Genomic DNA, 20,684 nt, shown 5'->3' on the forward strand with positions numbered 1-20,684 from the left:
TGGTGGTAATAATAGTTATAGTGGTAATATTAATAATAATAGGAATAGTGATAGTAGTTGTAATATTAATTGTAGTAGTAATATTAACAGTAGTAATAAAAGTAGTAGCATACCAGGAGTGTTGTTTTGTTATTGTTGTTGAGCTTCTACACACTCTCTGCTCCCAAGGCACTTCCATAACATTTCACTTTTTCCTATGAATCTCATCATGACCATAATTCATGAGCTAAAGGCTCATAGGAAGACTCATATACCTAGAACTAGAAGGGACTTTAAAAGCCATCTAGTCTAAATCTCCCATTTTACAAATGAGGAAACTAAGATTCAAAGAGCTTAAAACATTGTCTAAGTTTGTAGGATCAGATCAAGATCTGGAAGTGCCTGCAGAGAATGTCCAGCCCCTATACTTGTTTGCTAATAAAGGAATTGAGACTCCAGGAGATTAAGTGATTTGAGATAATGGTTTAGGGTTAGAAAACAGAGACAGGATTTGAATTCAAATCTTGTGGTTCCAAATTCACCAGTGTTTTTTTATATACAACCCTGCCTACAGAACATGCATGAACATTAATATTGATGAATGACACAAAAGAGGTTAAATGACTTATGTAAGATCACACATGGAGCTAGTAACATTCTACACAGACACATACACATACACACACACCCCACATTCCTAGTTCAAGATTCAAGCTTTCCCTTTTTAAATATGCTAGTTCTAAGCCTTTTATATACTACAGTCACTTTTCAATAAATCCTCCTCTTCTGTTGAACCTTCCTTTATTACAAAGAAAAACAATTAAGTAAAAACAGTAAAAAGATCTGATGGTATATGCAAAATTCCACACAGAAAGTCCACCTCCTCTGCACTGAAAGGAAGAAACTGGATTTCATCATTGGTCCTCTGGAACTAAGATTGGTTATTGTACATAATCTGAAATCTGGTGTCATTTAGTTTGTCTTCATTTACATTCATGAAATCATTATGTTTGTAGTTTTCCTAGTTTTGCTTTCTTCCTTCTGCATCAATTCAATCAAGTCTTCTCTGTGACTCTGTAACACCCAGTTAATGAATAGCCAGGCCTATTTTATAGCCTCTATAATAGAAACTCTCAAAGTCTGGGACTACATAATTCCTGTCTAGTTCTAATGGATGATGCCTTCATAATCATAAGCAAATTGAATGAAAGAGGTTACTTCCTATTCTAATAAAGGGAATATGACATAGTGTAATAGCTAGAGAACTGCCTCTTGCTGAAGTCAGCAAGATCCGAATTGAAGTTCTTCGAACACATACTAATTATACATCCCCTGGCAATCTCTCAAACACTATAAGACTATAAACTAAAGTTGCCTACCTATGCTGGCAAAAGGAATGTTCTTACTGAGTTCCCTATGCCAGTGAAATTACAGGTCTGGAAAAAGAGGTAAGGTAAGAGACTGGGGGAAAGCTTTTTAATATGTTGAAATTGTTACAGTAATATCCTTTCATCTTTGTTCTTTATAAGCTCTCCAGAGTGAAACTTAGAAGGTCAAAGGAATATTCAAGTGATGTGCATGGTCTTATTCAAACATCTCTGCTCTCTCTCCCAAAAAAAGAGGGAAATAATAAATACCTCCTTTGTGAATACTATCTTCAAGTTCTCAGTCATTTCAATCTGTACTCACTTTTAAAAAGTAAGGTTTATAAACCCTTTTATAAATAAGGAAACTAAGATAATGAGCAGCCAAATGACATCCCCAATATCATACAATGAATTAGTGATATAACCAAAAATAGAATTCAGGTAGACTGACTCACAACCCCAGACTGTTTTCACAAGACCCTTAAGGTAGGAGCAGCTCAGATCTTTTCTCTCCTGGCTCCTCCAAGTTCCTGTAACAAACAGAGATACACACCCTAAAAAGAATGGTATATTAGCAGGCGAATTTCTTCTGTTTGGACCAAATGCCAATTATCTCCCTAATTAACTAAGTCTTTGTGCCAACCACTAGAACAAGGTATGTATGGCATAAAAGGGCCCCTGCTTCTGCCTACTACTGTTCTGTTGTAAGGAGAGCGAGATCAGAAATATGTCTGGAATCTTATCCCTCCCTGCTCAGGCCCTGAGAGGTTATTGCTGATTCAGTCTCTTACCCAAGCAAAACAGAAGCTGACTCTGCCCCTCTGTGGTGAGACTGAGAATCACTGCAGGAATTCACTGCTACTTAATTCAATTAAAACATTTATCAAGTGGCTATTCTGGGCAAGGGCCATACTGGCAATGTTTTTGATCTCAAGATTCATAGAATATGAAAGCTAGGCAGATGCCTTAGAAATCTTCTAGACATCTAGAAATCTTTTCTCATTTTAGTCTTTCCCTCCTCAGAGGCAAGAAAGGATTGTACCTCACTTATTGACTTTTCTACCATGCCCCTCCCTCCCTGACATGAGTAAGCTCATTTGAACTCCTTTTCTTTCTTTCTTTCTTTCTTTCTTTCTTTCTTTCTTTCTTTCTTTTTTTCTTTCTTTCTTTTTTCTTCTTTCTTTTGTGTCTTCTTTTCTTTCTTTTTTCTGTCTTCTTTCCCTTTTTCTTTCTTTCTTCCTTCCTCATTTCCTTTCAGGCAATTGGGATTAAGTGACTTATCCAGAGTCACATAACTAGTAAATATCTGAAGCAAAATTTGAACTCTGGCCCTCCTGATTCCAAAGAAGGTACCCAATCCACTGCTCCACCTATTTGCCCCAAAATCATTTTCAAATAAGCTATGTATAATTAAGAAGATGAATTTTTGGCACAAAAAAAAAATGTAGTGCATTTCAAAGCCATCTAATAAATGAAAGAACCCCTAGATTCAAAGTCATGAGACCTGAGTTCAAATGCTGCCTCAACATGTTTAAAGGTATGCTGTGTATAAGGGTATACCCATAAATCAAGCCATATGAAAATAAGAAGATAAATTTGCTGTAAAGAAAAGAAAATCATATTGTGTATTCCAAAGCCAAATATAAAGGAAGGAATAATAGATTTGGATTAATGAGACCTGAATTCAAATACTGCCTCAGACACTTTCTAGTTATACAATCTTAGGCAAATCATTTGGCTTTCTCAACGGTCGATTCTTTTCCTCATCTGTAAAATTAAAGTGTTGGAATAGGTGTCTCCTAAGATATTACTCAGGAGGACCTGAGTTCAAATTTGGTCTCAGACACTTCACACTTCCTAGCTGTGTGACCCTGGGCAAGTCCCTTAACTCCAATTGCCTCAAGAAAAATAAAAAAGAATATTACCTAGCTCATAAGCTATGAATCCATGATCCTATGAACTGAACCAGGGAAACAATATCCACATTGACTAAAATAATGTAAACTAAATAAACAATAAAATAAAGCCCAGTAATTATAATGCCTAGTCATGGTCCCAGAGGAGAGATGAGGAAATGTCTTTCTCTCTCCTCTGTTTGTAGAAGTGGGAAACAAACTATGAGCAAAGAATGTTGCATATGTTGTCTGATGAGTTCATGAGTCAAGTGGTTTTCTTTAAATGTTTTCCTCTACTACAAGGGAAGAATTGTTGCAGGTAGAAGTGAAATAACTGTGATACTTCAACAAAACTTTAAAAAAAGAGAGGACACTGGACTGGGAAACAGGAAATCAGATTTATGGCCATGGTTCTGCCATGAATTTTCAGCATAACTTTGGACAAACACTTTGGGTTCTTCTTTGGGTCTCAGTCTTCTCATCAGTAAGATGGGGAAGAAGTTGGATTAGAATGAGTTCTAAGTCCCTTTAACTTTCAAAAGTTGTGGTTTTATACCTAACTTTATCACATGGCCATTCTGAGTGCTCTGCCAAGCAATCACTAGGGTATGGTCCCTTCCTATCCTAAGTCCACCCTACAGAGAAAAGTAGTCTGGCAGAATATTGTTATTTGTATGAATAACTGAAATGGAAACATTTATGAGAGCAGCAATAGAAAGCAATCATATTTCAGCAGAGAGTTACAGGGAAAGATACTGATAAATTGTTGCTTTTCTATTCTTGTCTCTCTACCTCACAGGGTCCCTGTTTGCTGCTCTGAAGCCCCCAGACACTGTCTTCAAAGTGGTCTTCTGGCTTGGCTATTTCAACAGTTGTATCAACCCCATTATCTATCCCTGCTCCAGCAAGGAATTCAAGCGCGCCTTCCTCCGCATCCTCCGATGCCAGTGCCATCGACGGAATCGGCTAGGCTGGTGGAACTACAACTACCGAGCCTGGAATCGAGGCTCCTTTGAACATTCTCGCAAGGACTCTCTGGATGACAGTGGAAGCTGCCTAAGTGGTAGCCAGAGGACCCTCAATTCAGCCACCCCCAGCCCTGGGTACCTGAGCAAAGTCACCCACCCACAGGTGGAGATGTACACTTTCTCAGAATGGAAGAGTTCTGGCACCTTCCTGAGCCCACCCCACCCAGAGCCACCAGGGCGTCACCAAGACACAGGCCACCTCTTCACCCTCAAGTTCCTAGCGGAACATGAGGGACACCCAGGGCTGGACAGCAATGGGGGCTGTGAGGTAGTTGCTGACATGGCCAATGGCCAAGCTGGCTTCAAAAAAAACATGCCCCTAGGGCCAAATCAGTTCTAAGGGACCATCAGTAATATCCCCCCTCATCCTGCTCCATCATTCATTGGCAGACCCCACACCTGGTTTCCTGCCCTGGGGAAGATATAGGGAGCAAGGAAGTTCAACACTCAATAAACACAGATTCCCAAAGGGAAACTGAAGGGAGGAGAGAAGTGAGCAAAGGATAACTGCATTTCTGGCGGGTGCACGGGTGCCAGATTTGTTTCCAATTATAAGGAAGATCTAGGCCCAGAGCAGGTGAAAAGGAATACATGCAGCTCAATATTTAGCTGCTGTGGAATTTCTAGGTGACAGCTACAATATAAGCATATATGAAATGAGTCACACTATATATATTTCTATATATATAATATACATATGTATATAACAGTAGATATACAGTGTCTTTGTATGTGGTATGCATGTATGTGTGTGTGTGTGCATGGGCACCCCAGTGGGGAAAGTATGAATGTGAGTCAAAGAGGAAACCGGTGGCGTTTTGTTTTGTGATTTAACTTTGTACCTCTCAGCGGTCTCAGTAATCGCTGTCCAGCCCTTCCCTGTATTTCACTGAACGTTGGCACTTTAGGGGGGAAAAAAAAGTCAGACATTAAAAGTCATTTCTCATGTGCTTACTCTTGTAGTTTGTGGCTTATTGTTCTATTTAGCTCTGGCCTCAGGATTTCTCCTCTTCCAAGGCTGTTCAATCCCCTTCTCTTTCCTTCCTCTCTGCTGACTTCTGGGCTATTATATCTTCCTAAATGAGTCCTTCATTTCCCAGATGGACTCTTTTCCTTTCGTTTTATTAAATCCCAGTTTCTCAGAAAGGTTGGTTTATGAAAACTTTCAGGTAATCTCAGAGGTCATCCAATCTGACCCTTTACCTAAAAGATTAATCTTTTCTGCAAATTTCTTCTTAGATCACCTAAATTAAGTATCCTCTCCTCTGTCAGCTGCCCTTCAAACTTGAAAACATAAATTTAACGTGAAGAGATCTCTGGCTCATAATCAAACAAGTTCTCATAATTTAGCACTGGTGAGAATAATATTCTCCTTGAGCATCTCAGAGCACAGATTAAAAAATAATCTAAGCCAATTCACTCATTTTCCAGGTGAGAAACCGGGGTCCAATGTCTTTTTAGTAACTTATCCAAGACAACTCAGCTTGCTTAATGATGGGGTTGTTACTAGAACCTACATCTCAAATCCTACTCCAATATTCTTTCTACTGGATCACAATACCATTCTATACCAAACCACCTCATTAGGCTATGAGAGTCCCTGCCTGCCTTTGAGGAACTGACTTTCCAAATCTAACCTTAACCTTGCAGAGTAAAGGGTAGGCTAGAATCATGTGGAATGAAAGGAAATTACCTCCCCCTACAATTTTCCCTTCTTCCATTCACAATAATCCATCAAATACCTTAATAACCAGCAAATAAATGTATTTCCCAAACCAGCTCTGCCTAGTTCTATGTTTTGATTACCTAATCTCATTACTGGCATGAGCACCTCATAAAGGAGGGATTCTCCAAACCACTCTGCTGCAAAATCAAGGATTTTGCTCAAGATTTTCTTCCCACACAGATTTTCTAGATTGGAACCCAGAAACAATAACTCACCATAATTCTCTCTTGCTTCCAGGTTACCTAACTGTGTTCAAAGATATCATGGACAATTTACAATGCTTTTATATAAAAAGCTACTGAGAAAGGTCATCAGGCTTGGCAGCCAGTCATTCAAATCAATTGAGCAAAGATTTATTAATCCTATTGCAAGGTACAATCTTAGGTACTAGGGATACAGAGGTTGAAAATTACAACAAAGTCCTTGTATTGAAATACCAAAAGGGGAATAACACAAATAAATATCACACAATACAAACTATAATAAAAATAAATGGGGAGCCCAGATAAAATGCTATAAGAAATTTTAGAAAGGAAAATTTTAGCTGAGGAAAGCCTACTCTGTGTCACGAGGTTAGAGGGTAGAAAATACAATACAGATGTGTGAAGTCCTGAGCATTTTCTCTCAATTCATACAAGCAATGGTAGTGTTTCAGACCAGTTACATCACTCTTAAGATTTTATGGGTGACCCACAGGAATTATTTGGTTCTCTCCTATGCTATCACTTTAAGCTTCCATTCTGGTATACATTCCCCAAATCAACTGCTGTGATATCATCTAACCAATTAATATGAATTAGCTTTTAAGAAGAGACATTGAAAAAATATGTCAAGAACACAAATACAAAAATAGATTCCACAAATACTGGGACACATGTTTCCCTCTACCATCTTGAGAGAGCTGCCAGTCTTCTCACCAACAAGTTCACTTTAAGGTATAGCTTAATTAGTGGACAAGTGTCTCTCTTGATTGTACAATAAAGAGTCTCAGTTGCTATGGTTAATCTGTTGGGCTATGTCAAGTAAGTCCCTCCATAGGTGGTTACAGCTTCTCACAAATTCTGCTGCCTCTTCCAGCCTTGCAAAGATCATAAGGTAATTCCATCTCCATTTGTCCAATTGAGAACTATGAAAAGAATAGTCACAAGGATGAAGGTAACATAGGAATCAGGTGTTCAAAACCTCATTACACTCCAGTGGGAATAACTTGAAGACCTTCTCCAACCAAAAGGACCAAAGCAGTTCTTGATTCACTATCAGAAATGAAAAGAGATATAATCAGTCAATGAGTACCTTTTTGTTTGCATGCTCATTTCCAACTCAGCAGGTAATTAAAAGGTTTTTCTTCGCTACATAGCAAGTGGACAAAAACTTGACACAGAATATGCTCTGAAGTAGAAGAATTAGGTTACTCCTTTTATATCATCACCCATTGCCAAAAAGGGTTTTACAAGTTCCCACTTGTGTCCCTTACCCACGTTCCCAGGATTAGGTTCCCAGTAGTCAATTTCTCATTACTTAGAGAAGAAAAGAAAGACTATTGAGCATTCAAACTAAATAACTTTTGCAATGCTTTTCTTGTAGAAGAAAGATGTAAATCCTCTGGAGAAAGCAGGTTCTTGTGTTCTAAGAATGATTATCCAGAAATACAGGGAAGAACATTCAAGGAATGTTGGTTGGATGTGGAAAAAGCTATTATCTACCTACAAAATAGTATTTTCCCATGATGCTATACAGCTGAAAATCAATATCCCACTCTCTAAAGAATCAAAATTGCAAACATCTGCGATTGGCAAGAGAGATATATGATTAGTATAGCAAGTGTCAGAATAGTACTAATGACAACTTATGAACAAAACATTGTATAAAAGTATCATCTATGAAATGTCTGATCAGAAAAAGAGATAGGCCAATCATATAGCAATGCCAAAGGATGATAAATTGACAGCCTAAATATGCTAAGTCTCACTGAATGTTAAAAGACCTAAAAGAAGACCTCCGTATTGGAGACTACATCAGAAGACAAGAACTATCCAAGAAAACATGAGTGATTTGCAATCAAAAAAAGAATCATAATATTAAGAGCTGATAGGCACATCAGCAGTCATATTGTCCAATGCATACATCAATGTATACAACAAGTGGTTGAGAGAAATGATCATTAATAACTAATGATTTCGTGAGATTCGGAGTTTCTCCTTTTTCTAGTTTCAAGACTTCAGTCTCTGAAGGTTGAATTAACTTTTTTCTTCTACCTGACCTCACCCAACTGTACAAGGAATCTTTAATCTAAGGTGAATTCCATTCAACTAAGCTTGGATAGAGATAGATCCTTTTGTCTAAATTCCCCAAGGCTAAAGGTAGTATGGGTATAGATATAGTCTTTTTGTCCAAGAACAATGATGTCATTCTCAACCCCTCATTGTAATACTCATTTGCTCATTAGTTGTTAACCAATAAGGGTTGATTCCCACCCTGGAAATACCTACTGTTTGAAGGGTATGTAAACTGTGAGCCTGCCACTATGACTGTCTTTGATCTAAGAGAAATGACCAAATGACCATCCTTTTATTAAAATGCTGTCATTATTAATAAAATTACCAAATTATCCAAAAGTATGTCTCTTGCATCTTTTTAATCACTACATAGTCATGCAGTCTTTTATCAAAGACATTCAAGAAGGAAACCACCACTGCTCCATAGTCTATTCCACTTTCAGATAGCTTTAAGTGTAAGAAACTTTTCCTGATATCAAGTCTAAATTTGCCTCTTTACAAATTCTTTCCATGGTTCCTGGTTCTGCTCTCTGGGGCCAAACAGAACAAGACCAATTCATCTTCTATATAACAGTCCTCCAAATAATTGAAGACAGATAGCTCATCCTTCCTAAGTCTTTTCTTCTCCAGGCTAAATGTGAACAACCAATCTCCTTCAAGCAGTCTCCATATGCCATCAGGTCAAGACCTTTCATCATACTAGCTTCCCTCCTACAGAGCTATTCCAGCTTGTCAGCACTTTTCTTAAAGTGGATCCCAGAAATGGAAAAAAATTACTCCAGTTAAGTCTAATGAGACCAAAGTACAGTAAGATCACCACCTTCCTGTTTCTGGAAGCTATACCTCTTTTAATGAAGTACACAAATACTTTAGCATTTCATAGCTACCCCATCATACCACTGATTCATATTGAGCTTTTGGCTCACTAAAAACTTCAGATCTTTTTCAAACAAGCTACAGTCTAACTATACTTGATGTTTGACATGACATAGGTACTTAACAAATGCTTGCTTACCTGTCTTGTATTAGTTGCTTTATTTAGACTGAAGTATAAGATTTTATGTTTTTCCCTATTAATTTCATCTTAGTTCCAGTCCAATGAATGCTCTTATTTGCTGAGTAGTTTTTGGATATCATCACACAATGTGTTAATCATTCCTCCCAGTTTTGTATCATCCACAGATCTACAATAGATGAGGGAGATAGCCACTTGGTGAGAACAAAGCTCCATAAAGAAACAAATGTTACAGAGGTCTGCTGTGTTCCTAAAGTCATAACAGGGAACCTCCAAAACTTATCAAATCTAATGATCACTATGACTACTGATGAGTCATTTGAGGAGCAAATGATACCACAAGAAGGAATTTAGAAAACATTTCTAAGAATTGTAAAATGCTGGACAAGAAACTGAAGACTTCAGAGGTACAAGTGATGCTTAATCATGAGAACTTATTTAAAATGGGCTTACTATTGAATTAAGGATCATAAAAAAATAAAAAGAAAAGTTTACATATGGCTAGGAAGATGATGCTAAAGGATAGGATGTAAATTTCTGGACCATAGGTTAGAAAAAATAATAATGGGCTTTTGGCACAGGATAGAATTGAAAGCCCATAAAAATATATTTGTTTGAGATCTGGTGAATCTGATCAATAGGATTGAAAATTGAAAAGGCAGAAAACTGCACACATACATACTTTTAAATACAAATTACACACACACACACACATACACACACACACACACACATCCCCCAAACCAAATAACCGTAAAGAGACAGGCATGACAAAGAAAAATAGAAGGGACCAGAGGAGACAGTAAAAAATTCCATCAATAAAATATATGGCTTCAAGTAACTATATACAAATGTAGAAAGTGTGGATAATAAATAGAATGACCTAGATATCCTAATGCAAGAGGAAATTTTAATACATATGACCAGGATTTGGTGAGATAGAACTCCTGAACAGAATATGGCCTTGGAAGGTATACTTTATTCAAAAGATATAAGAGGCAAAAGGTTGAGGGAGATGGAGTAGCATTAAATATTAAGATAAAATTATGTGAGGAGACCCAAAAACTTTGAATGAAAGCATAAAGGAGAATATTTGAGGATGGAAAGCAGAAGTAATATTTCTATGCAGCACATTACAGGCCACCCAGACAAAAGGGGGAAATTAGACAAGGAGATTGAGGAACCAAACCAAAAAAGAAAAAAGAAAATATGATATACAATGATGGAGGACTTTATTCTTGATTCACCTTAAAAATAACTTCATTTTTCAAAAGGTAAAGAAAGAAACAAGCTTACCCACTTCTGGCTAACAAGAGTGAGAAAAGAATTGAGTGCTGAAGTACAGATAATAGGCACCTTCAAGGTAAGAGACCATTCCATTTTAGATTTTCAGACAGAGAAGAAAGTCCAACAAGTTGGAGTTGGAGGTTTTTCTCTAGTGAGAATGGGTGCTGTGTTAGAATTACATCTCTCTGCTCCCTTAAATATTGTTAGCCTGGGAGATATATTTGGATTCTAGCTAACTTCTGATCACTCTGTCATTTGGAGGAAAAGGGAGATCCCAAGCTCTTTATCCAAGTTTTAACCCCTTTATCACCAAATGCCAATTCTACAATGAACATACATAGCAAATAGCAAAGAAGGCCATTTATCCAAATCATAGCAAAACAGAAATCTGAGAAGGTAAACATAGGGGAATTTGTACTAGACAATACAAATTGAAGGAGCTCTATCATTGAGAGCAAAATAGCCTTAGCTCAACCAAGAGAGAAAATCCTGGCTCTCACCCAAGGAGAAACTCTCCATAATCACTAGTGTAATAAGTTGGGGATAGGGAATAGGGACAGGATGGAGACTGTCAGCTCCTCTTATGTCTTCCCAGAGTTTTTTTCCTTCAACAACTTAAATTGAAGTTCATCTCTTCAATCTTTTCTCTCAAAGCTGGAAGCCAGGAGTACCCAAAGCAACTCAACATTTGAAAGAAACCTTGAAATTTAACCTGTAGAGTTCAATTCAAAGGGGAATTGAAGCCCTTTAATCTCTTGCCAACTCCTCCCTATCCCTCACACAGGAGAGGGTATTCATTGTCATCAATAAGGAGACAGTCCTATACTAATGGATTTGGGGAAGGAGTTACACAGGGGAAAACTTCCTAAAATTGGAATGGATGCTGCTCCACTCTTAACTTCTTTGTTTCCTCTCCAAAGTACAATAAACTTTTATAAAGAATTAGTTTTTGCTTAAGTCTTAATTGACAGTAGTGACTCCATGTTCGATCACTGATTGACATGCTTATGTACCAGAAAGTTCCTGTGTACCCAACTGGTTTAGCTTTGTTCACTGAATGATTCCTGTTCATTCACCCCATACCAAGAATTTTCTCTGTATCCAATAACTCACTTAGTCAGCTTTGTTTAGGGAAGGTTCTCCTGATCATAATCAATTTATGAAATTTCATTAATCAATTTATGCAAGGTTAACAAACTTTTCCAGTCACAGTGATTGATAAGAAGCAATCGTGGTCTGAGTCATCTGCTAATTAACTTTTCCTTAAGGTCTTTCTCTAACTTGGTTCCTGTGAATCTGCCCAGCAACAGCAATCTAGATATTAAGGCAGAAATCCCTTAGAGTATCATGTTGTACACTGAAGCCACCACTCATGTTTACCTAAGGAACTGAAGGGCTAGGGATCTGAACACTTAAATATGTATGAGTAATAAGCTATCTATGATTCCTGAAGGCTATGTTCCTTTGTACCTTACCCGTATGCATTTTAACTATAAATAATAAAATAAAAGTGACTAGACACATTGATAGCCAATGTAAGGAAGGCTATATTTTAAAAGTGCCTAACTGCTCTTGATGAATTCATGTCAATTGGTTCACTTGAACAACATTCTTGGTTCCTAAAAGAACTGGCAAATCTGATAGCTGAGCCATTATCAATAACATTTGAGTGAATTAATTAATAAAAAGAATTTATTAAAGATCTACTATGTGTCAACCACTATGCTAAGTGCTGGGGAAATAAGCAGAAAAAAATGAGGCAGTCCCAGCTTTCAAGGAACTCATGCTTTAATAAATTTTTAAAATTTTTAAAAAATTTTTTAAAAAACTGGATTTCCTAAAGCTACAGCTATGATACAAATGACAATGCCCAAAGAAAAAAATCAAAAATCATGTAAGATGAGAGAGATAGATGGTGAAAGACATATGTCTTACTTTTTTAAAAAAAGACTAAATAGAGTCCAAAATAGATTTCAGTTCCCAGAGAAATTCTAGAATGAATTTAATCATTATGAATGAAGTCATTAAGCATCTAGAAAGAGATGAGATATGTATTAAGCTAGGATGACTTCATGCAGGACAGGTTATACCAGACTAACCTGATTTCCTGTTTTTGTTTTTGTTTTGAGGGGACTTTGGGACAGGACTATATAAATGAGGAAATATTTTGAATATACTATAACTATATTTTTTTAAGTTAAATTTTTATTTTAATTTATTTTCAGCTCCAAATTTTCTCCCTCTATTTCCTATCCCACCCTTTTAGAAGATAAGAAATATGACATCTATTATACATATGAAATCATATAAAACATATCTGCATTAGCTATTTTTTTCAGTGAAGGAAAGCAAATAAAATAAATGGAAAAAAGTATTCTTCAATCCTAGTTCTCTCCCTGCATTTTATCATTAATCCTTTGGAGCTGTAGTAAATCATTGTATTGATCAGAGCTACTAAATTTTGACCAACAGCTTGGTGATACAATGGATAGAAGACCAGGTCTAAAATTGAGAAGACTCTTCTTTGTGAGTTCAAACCTGATCTCAGACACTTAGAAAAGTTAGGAGCTTTTATCACCAAAAGGACCAATCATAATTCCAAAGGATTAGTAAATGATAAAACAGGTTACCTATTTCCTAATAGAGTAATACAGATAAAGATCATTTTTAAAGACGATATTGGGAGTGGGAAAAGAGCTAAATGGTATAGCCAATAAAGCAGTAGCCCTGAAGTCAGGAGGACCTGAGTTCAAATGCAACCTCAAACATTTAACACTTAATATTTAACACTTAACATGTGATATACGGCAAGTCACTCAACCCCAGTTGTCTCACACACACACACACACACACACACACACACACACACACACAAAAGACAACGTGGAAATTTATTTTGGTTTGACGATATGTGTATGTTCTTTAGCTCAAAGACTCTTAAACCCCATACGGTCATGTGACTGAATGCGAGGGTCATCAAAATTTGTTAACAGTAAAAAGTATGAAAATATTCCACCAAGATTTAATGCTTTATGTAAAAAATAAACAAGCACATTCATCTCATTAGTATGCAAATTTTGTTCTCATCTTTAATAAATGGTAATATTACCTATATCCCAAAGAATTGTTTTAAAATAAAATATGATTTATTATAAGTAAATACTTTATTTGTATGCCTGTTGTATATACTTATGTACCTAGGGTCACGTAAAAATTTCTCTAACGAAAGAGGAGGTCCCAAGTAGAAAAAGTTTAAGAATTCCTGCTTTAGATCTCAAAGCAAGCAGTGACATTAAAGGGTGGGGAGTGAGGAATAGAGAATGGGTGGGTGAGGGATGGAGAGTGGGGAATGGGGAATAGGAGGTCAAGAAAGCAGTTTTTGCTGATAAGAAAAATATATATAATTAAATATTATATGCATAAATATTTTAAAAAGAAATGGATTCTTCAGTATTTTGATAGATCCATGTTTCATTGATATAAGTAATTCTTCAAAAAATACAATTCATAATCCATCCATATCTTCTCATCCAGTGTGATTTTTACTCATTTCTTCCTTGGAATTCTTCACAATGGTTCTTTCTGAATATCTTCTTCTGAGTCTTTTGACATTACTTGGGTACCCACGGAACTCTTGTTCTATCAAAATTTGCTCATACCACATGATTGCTCCACTTTCTTTTCCCACCATACACCTATTGGATAATATATTTATATCACTTTTGTATGAAATTTTTCACTGGAAATAATACTGCAACCAACTAATGTATAACATGTATCTTTCCATTGTCCTTTGTGTGATTTGTTATTTTGATTTTTCAGAGATTATGATTCACAATCTCTCTTCAAGATTCAGTCATAGAGTGTCACCAGAAGAATACTGATTTTTAAAAGATAAGATAGTTTCTGCAGACCTGTAAAATTTACCAGGTGCAATGCAGTTCTCTGGTCTCTCCTTTTCATTTCCTAACCATGCTTTTTTGACAATCTTTTGTGAGTATCGAAGGTGTGTGTGTGTGTGTGTGTGTGTGTGTGTGTGTGTGTGTGTGTTGAGGGAACAACTTTGTGGCTTGTCCATCCTGCTGCATATAATCTTCTGGACAATAAGCATTCTTCATTATTTCAGAGCTTCCTGTATGGACAATTAAGAGATGAACTTTTGAGAAATTATGTATTTTGTTTAGGAGTGTTTACAAAGTTTCAGGATTTTATCAATCAATGAATAGATATTAAGTGCCTACTATATATCAAGCACTATATTAGATGCAGGGGTACAAGTGGTAAAGAATGAAGTTATCCTGCTATACAATTAATTTAATTAGAAATGGAAGTAGATGAGATATAAAAATGTCTGTAGCATAAATATAAAGCAAATACACAACACACACACACACACACACACACACACACACACACACACATACACACCCCAAACTAATTAAACACGGGATAGTTTGAAGAGAACACCAGCAGCTGGGAGGGACAGAAAAGGTTTTAGGCAGTAGATGATGCCTTAATTGTATTTTAAAGCAAGAGAGGGGCATTATAATATGAAAGGAAAGAAGATGTATGTTACATACATGAGTGACATACAGTATAAAGACAGAAAGATGGGAGACAAATACAATGTCATGACTAAAGAATTCAAAGAAAGTCACTTTAGTTGGATCACAGAATGTAGGAGGGGAGCTATGTCCTATGAAAATGAAAAGCTAGATTGGGACTAGGTTGTGAAGTCTTAAAACTTAAGAGAGAGTGTTTGTTTTATTTTTGAGAAAATAGGAAGCCACTAATGTTCACTGAATAGGGAAGTCACATGATCACATTTGTCCTTAAGGAAAATTACTTTGGCAGCTAGGTGTAAGATGGACTAGAGTGGTCTTTTTCTTGAGGATGGAGACAAATTGAGATACCTTACAATAGGACTTCTGGCCAAGATGGTGGAGAGGACACATGTATCTACTTAAGCTCTGTCTTTGCTCTCAGAATACTTTATTTCATAACAAGGCCTTGGAATTAGTGCTTGACTGAAAAAAAAAAAAAAAAAACAAATAATTACCAACAGAAGATATCCTCAAAATTCACCAGAAAAAGTTTTTGCTCACAGGAAGGTACGGTCAGATCGGGTGCAGACTGAGGGCAGGCAGTGAGAGTATGGCAGGCAGCTCACACTGAACAGACTGGAGCAGGGTGGGGTGTGATCTTAGCCGTTTCTGTGGGGAGAACTTTACCACAGTGTAGCTACTTTGCCCTGGCAGCAAGCCAGTAGATCAGCAAAGAAGCTATAAAAACAGGGGTAAAGACTATCACCCTGAAAAGCTGGGGTCTCCTGGGACCTGGCCACACCCACCCAGAGGGTCTCAGCACACTCAGAGTCTCAGAGTGCAGACACAGCACAGCCATTGCTGTCCTGCTAGTGCCTCACTGCTGCTCCTGTAGTCTGTAGCCTGTAATTCCATCCACCAAACCCCCCACACACACAAAAAAAAAAAGCAGACTGCATTTTTTTTTTTTGTTAGTTCATTTTCTTTGATTCTTCTTTGCCAAAATGAGCAAAAAATTTAAACGGGCTCTAACTATTGATAGTCTCTATATGGATAGAAAGCAGACTTTAAACCTTGAGGAGACTTAAAACAGACTGCCTTCAGATGAATCCCCAAAGGGGGATATGATCTGGTCCCCATCGCACAAGACTCTCATAGAAGAAATTTAAAAGGCTCTCACAAGAGAGCTAGAAGAAAAATGGGAAAAGGAAAGGAAAGCTTGGCAAGAAAGTCTGGATAAATCATCCCATTTAAAGATAGAGTGGATAAAGAAATCAAATCCTTGAAAAACAGAATTAGTGAACTGGAAAATGAAAACAACTCCAAAAAAAAAAAAAAAAAAACAAACAGAATTAGTGAATTGGAAAAAGAAAACAGCTCTCTAAAAAATAAAATTGGCAAAATGGATAAAAATTTCATAGAAGAAAACAACTCACTTAAAAACTCAATTGGACAATTAGAAAAAGATATTTAAAAAGTGAGTGAAGAAAATAATTCATTAAAAATCAGAATTGAACAAATGGAATTGAATGACTCGAGGAGACACCAAGAATCAGTCAAGCAAAACCAAAAAAATGAAACAATCGGAAAAAAATGTCAAATATTTATTTGGGAAAACAACAGACTTGGAAAATAGATCTAGGAAAGATAATCTGAGAATTATTGGACTTCCTGAAAAATATGATGGAAAAAAAAAAGAGCCTGGACACTATTTTTCAGGAAATTATCAAAGAGAACTGCCTAGATATTATAGAAACAGAGGGTAAAATAGACATTGAAAGAATTCATTGATCACCTACTGAAAGGGACCCTAAAATCAAAACTCCAAGAAATATAGTGGCTAAATTCCAGAACTATCAGACGAAGGAAAAATACTACAAGCTGCTAGAAAAAAATCAATTCAAATATAGAGGAGCCACAATAAGGATTACTCAGGATCTAGCAGTGTCCACATTAAAGGATCGAAGGGCCTGGAATCTGATATTTCAAAAGGCTAAGGAACTTGGTATGCAAACAAAAATAACTTAGCCAGCCAAAATGAGCATTTTTTTCCAGATAAGAAAATGGACATTCAATGAAATAGGTCAATTTCATCTATTTCTGATGAAAAAACAAGAACTAAATAAAAAGTTTGATCTCCAAATATAGGACTCAAGAGAAACCTAAAAAGGTAAAAATAAATCTTGGGAACTATATTTCTGTTATAAAGATATATAAAGAACACATGTATAATTTGTTTTAGAAACTAGAGGTGGAAAGGAAATTGTACCAGAAAAAGGGTAAAGTACAGGTACTACATTTCACGAAGAGGCATAGGAAACCTATTATATCTGAGAGAAAGAATGGAGGGGGATGAACATAGTGTGTATCTTACTCTCATCAGAATTGGCTTAAAGAGAAAAATATTAGACATATTTGATTTATGGTGAAACTTCTCCCACCTCATCGAAAAGTGGGAGGGAAAAAGTGAAAAGGGAAGGAGTAAGCTAAGCAGACGGGAATACAGAAATTGTGAGGAAAAGGGGTAAGATAGGTGGAGGAACTCTAAAGTAGGGGGAAGGGATCCTAAAAAGGGAGGACTGTGAGAGGCAAGTGGTGCTCACAAGTTTAATACTGGGGAGGTGGGTAAAGGGGCAGGAAAGGAGAAAAGCATAAGCAGGATTTAACAAGATGTTAAGTAATACAGAATTAGTCATTTTAACTATAAATATGAATGGGGTAAACTCCCCCATAAAGAGGAAGTGGTTAGCAAACTGGATTAAAACCCAGAATCCTACAATATGTTGTTTACAGGAAACACACTTGAAGCAGGATGATACATATAGAGTAAAGGTAAAAAGTTGGAGCAGAATCTACTGTGCTTCAAGTGAAGTCAAAAAAGCAGGGGTAGCCATCCTGATCTCAGATCAAACAAAAGCAAAAACTGATCTAATTTAAAGCAATAAGGAAGGGCACTATATCTTGCTAAAGGGTAACATAGATAATGAAGCAATATCAATATTAAACATATATGCACCAAGTGGTGTAGCATCTAAATTCTTAAAAGAAAAATTAAGAGAGCTTCAAGAAGAAATAGACAGCAAAACTATAATAGTGGGAGATCTCAACCTTGCACTCTCAGAATTAGATAAATCAAACCACAAAATAAATAAGAAAGACATCAAAGGGGTAACTAGAATATTAGAAAAGTTAGATATGATAGATCTTTGGAGAAAACTAAATGGAGACAGAAAGGAATACACTTTCTTCTCAGCAGTTCATGGCCCCTATACAAAAATTGACCATATATTAGAACATAAATTCAAATGCAGTAAGGCAGAAATTGTAAATGCATCCTTTTCAGATCATGATGCAATGAAAATTACATTCAATAAAAAGCCAGGGAAAATAGACCAAAAAATAATTGGAAACTACATAATCTCATGCTAAAGAATGATTGGGTGAAACAGCAAATCATAGACATAATTAGCAATTTCACCCAAGAAAATGACAATAATGAGACATCATACCAAAATGTGTGGGATGCAGCCAAAACAGTAATAAAGGGAAATTTCATATCTTTAGAGGCCTACTTGCATAAAATAGAGAAAGAGAAGGTCAATGAATTGGGCTTGCAACTAAAAATACTAGAAAAGGAACAAATTAACCCCCCTCCCCAGTCAAACACTAAACTTGAAATTCTAAAAATAAAAGGAGAGATTAATAAAAATTGAAAGTAAAAAAAAAAATATTGAATTAATTAATAAAACTAAGAGTTGGTTCTATGAAAAAAAAACAATAAAATAGATAAATCCTTAGTAAATCTGATTTTTAAAAAAGGAAAGAGGAGATACCTTACAATAATCTAGATAATAGGTGATAAAAATCTGACTTAAGATAGTAGTTATGTGAGTGAGGAGAAAAGAATGAGTTACCAAAAAAACTTGGCTTTTAATGAGTTTAACTATGCTTTTGATACATTTTCCTTGAAGTGGAAAAGGCTACTTTCTAAACATTTGTCCCACTTCAGCTGAAGCACTAGTTTAGCCCTTTATAAAATTTCCTTCTTGTCTATTTTTGTACTTAGCCTAATTTCTGGGTCACAGATGTAGGTTCTTAGTCCCATGTTGGGCGCCAAATATAATGTTCTCCTTGGTTTCCTGGAGGTTTTGGGAGCAGCCTTCCTTTCAGCAGAATAATCACCACAAGAATAGCCAGGTGTTAAAGTCCAAAAGTGTTTATTATCTTCTTCGCCTGGTGCTCAGCTAGCTTTCTTGTAACCTTCAGAGGGGACTTGGTTTCAGTGGAGAAAATGCAGGAGGACAGGCCTGCCACCACAGGGTGTGAGATGGGATGAATGAATCTGTCTCTCAGTCCCCCAGAGAACCACCAGGAGCCTGACCAAAGATGGAATGAATCTCTCTCCTTGGCTTTGAGAGCTTACGCTCCCGCCCCCAGTCCTTTTATTTTCCTTGCCCTCTTAATCAACCTGGCTGAAGCTCCTAGCTTATATGCTCTACACTGAGTATAAACCAATCATTATATCCCTAGGAAACTATTATTTGTTGTAAGATTAAATCAATCATACTGAACTTAGAGAACTATTAAGCACCATGCTAAACTAGATAACTATTGTCTTTATCAATTCCACCTTGTAAGAATCCTTGTTTCAGAGTTCTGGCCCATAACAAGAATGGAAGCAAAAGATAACTTAAATATAGAAATGGAAAGGTTTTCCAGTTAGTCAGATATGAGGGAATGTGGACTCCAGATAATGTCAAGAATATAAATCTAAAAATCTTAAAGTTCCTCAGGTTTTAAAGCTAAAATAAATTTAATCAAAAGAGAAAAATGGGGAAACTACTGTGTTACCAATATTATTTAATATTATTTTATATCATTAAAAAGAACTAGACATTATAAAATACTTGAAAGTATACCTCCCTATAAGGAATCCTAGTGAGGAATCCAGTGAGTCTTGGGCATGCTTTTGTTTAAATTTGTTTGCTGAGAACCCTGGAATATGCTCACAGTTATCAGATAGAATTTCAGGAAACATAAGAAGGGTCAGCCACCCTTCTGGTACCTTACTTGATGGTTATCTTTTATGGCAGTCCTGTGTCACCCCAGAAACCTGACCAGTTCCCCCTAAAGGATTGAACAAATATTCTCTTTGGTGGGCCTCTTGTAATGGAGCATCCTGTACCTGGGAGGCTGCTATATCTCAGAAGTCATGTATTAAATGAGAATACTTAGCATAGTGCCTTCTTTGTTCTCAGCCTATAAAAACCCCTTAGTGAATAGAAACTGAGAATTTGGGCTAGGAAGTCTTGTACAACCTTGCTTAGCATTGACTCCCACTCAAGACTGGATAGCTGTATTCATGAGTCTTCCCAGCCAATGAAATTCAAAGGTCATTGCCTCCTTGGAATGGTGATGATGTATGTTGTATGTTTTTTATTTGTTTGTTATAATGGCCACTGTGTTTGTTAATTGTGCATTACTTTTGTGCTATGAGTTTCCTCTTCTCTCATGCTTTTTTAAATCAAGGTTCTGAGTAGTAATAAAACTTATACCCATCCTCTTTA

General features: G+C 36.5%; 1 protein-coding gene across 1 annotated transcript in view; it reads left to right on the forward strand.

The window, feature by feature from the left end:
- The window catches only part of ADRA1B (adrenoceptor alpha 1B), a 39,241-nt gene extending 34,018 nt beyond the window's left edge, over positions 1 to 5,223 (forward strand). Inside the window, exon 2 of the mRNA XM_051978816.1 lies at positions 4,041 to 5,223. Within this exon, the coding sequence (XP_051834776.1) occupies positions 4,041 to 4,609 (569 nt within the window). The 3' untranslated portion in view covers positions 4,610 to 5,223. The remainder of the gene's footprint in view (positions 1 to 4,040) is intronic.
- Positions 5,224 to 20,684: the final 15,461 nt, after the last annotated feature.

Source organism: Antechinus flavipes, chromosome 2 (genome assembly GCF_016432865.1).
Source record: "Antechinus flavipes isolate AdamAnt ecotype Samford, QLD, Australia chromosome 2, AdamAnt_v2, whole genome shotgun sequence".
Classification (NCBI taxonomy): Eukaryota; Metazoa; Chordata; class Mammalia; order Dasyuromorphia; family Dasyuridae; genus Antechinus; species Antechinus flavipes.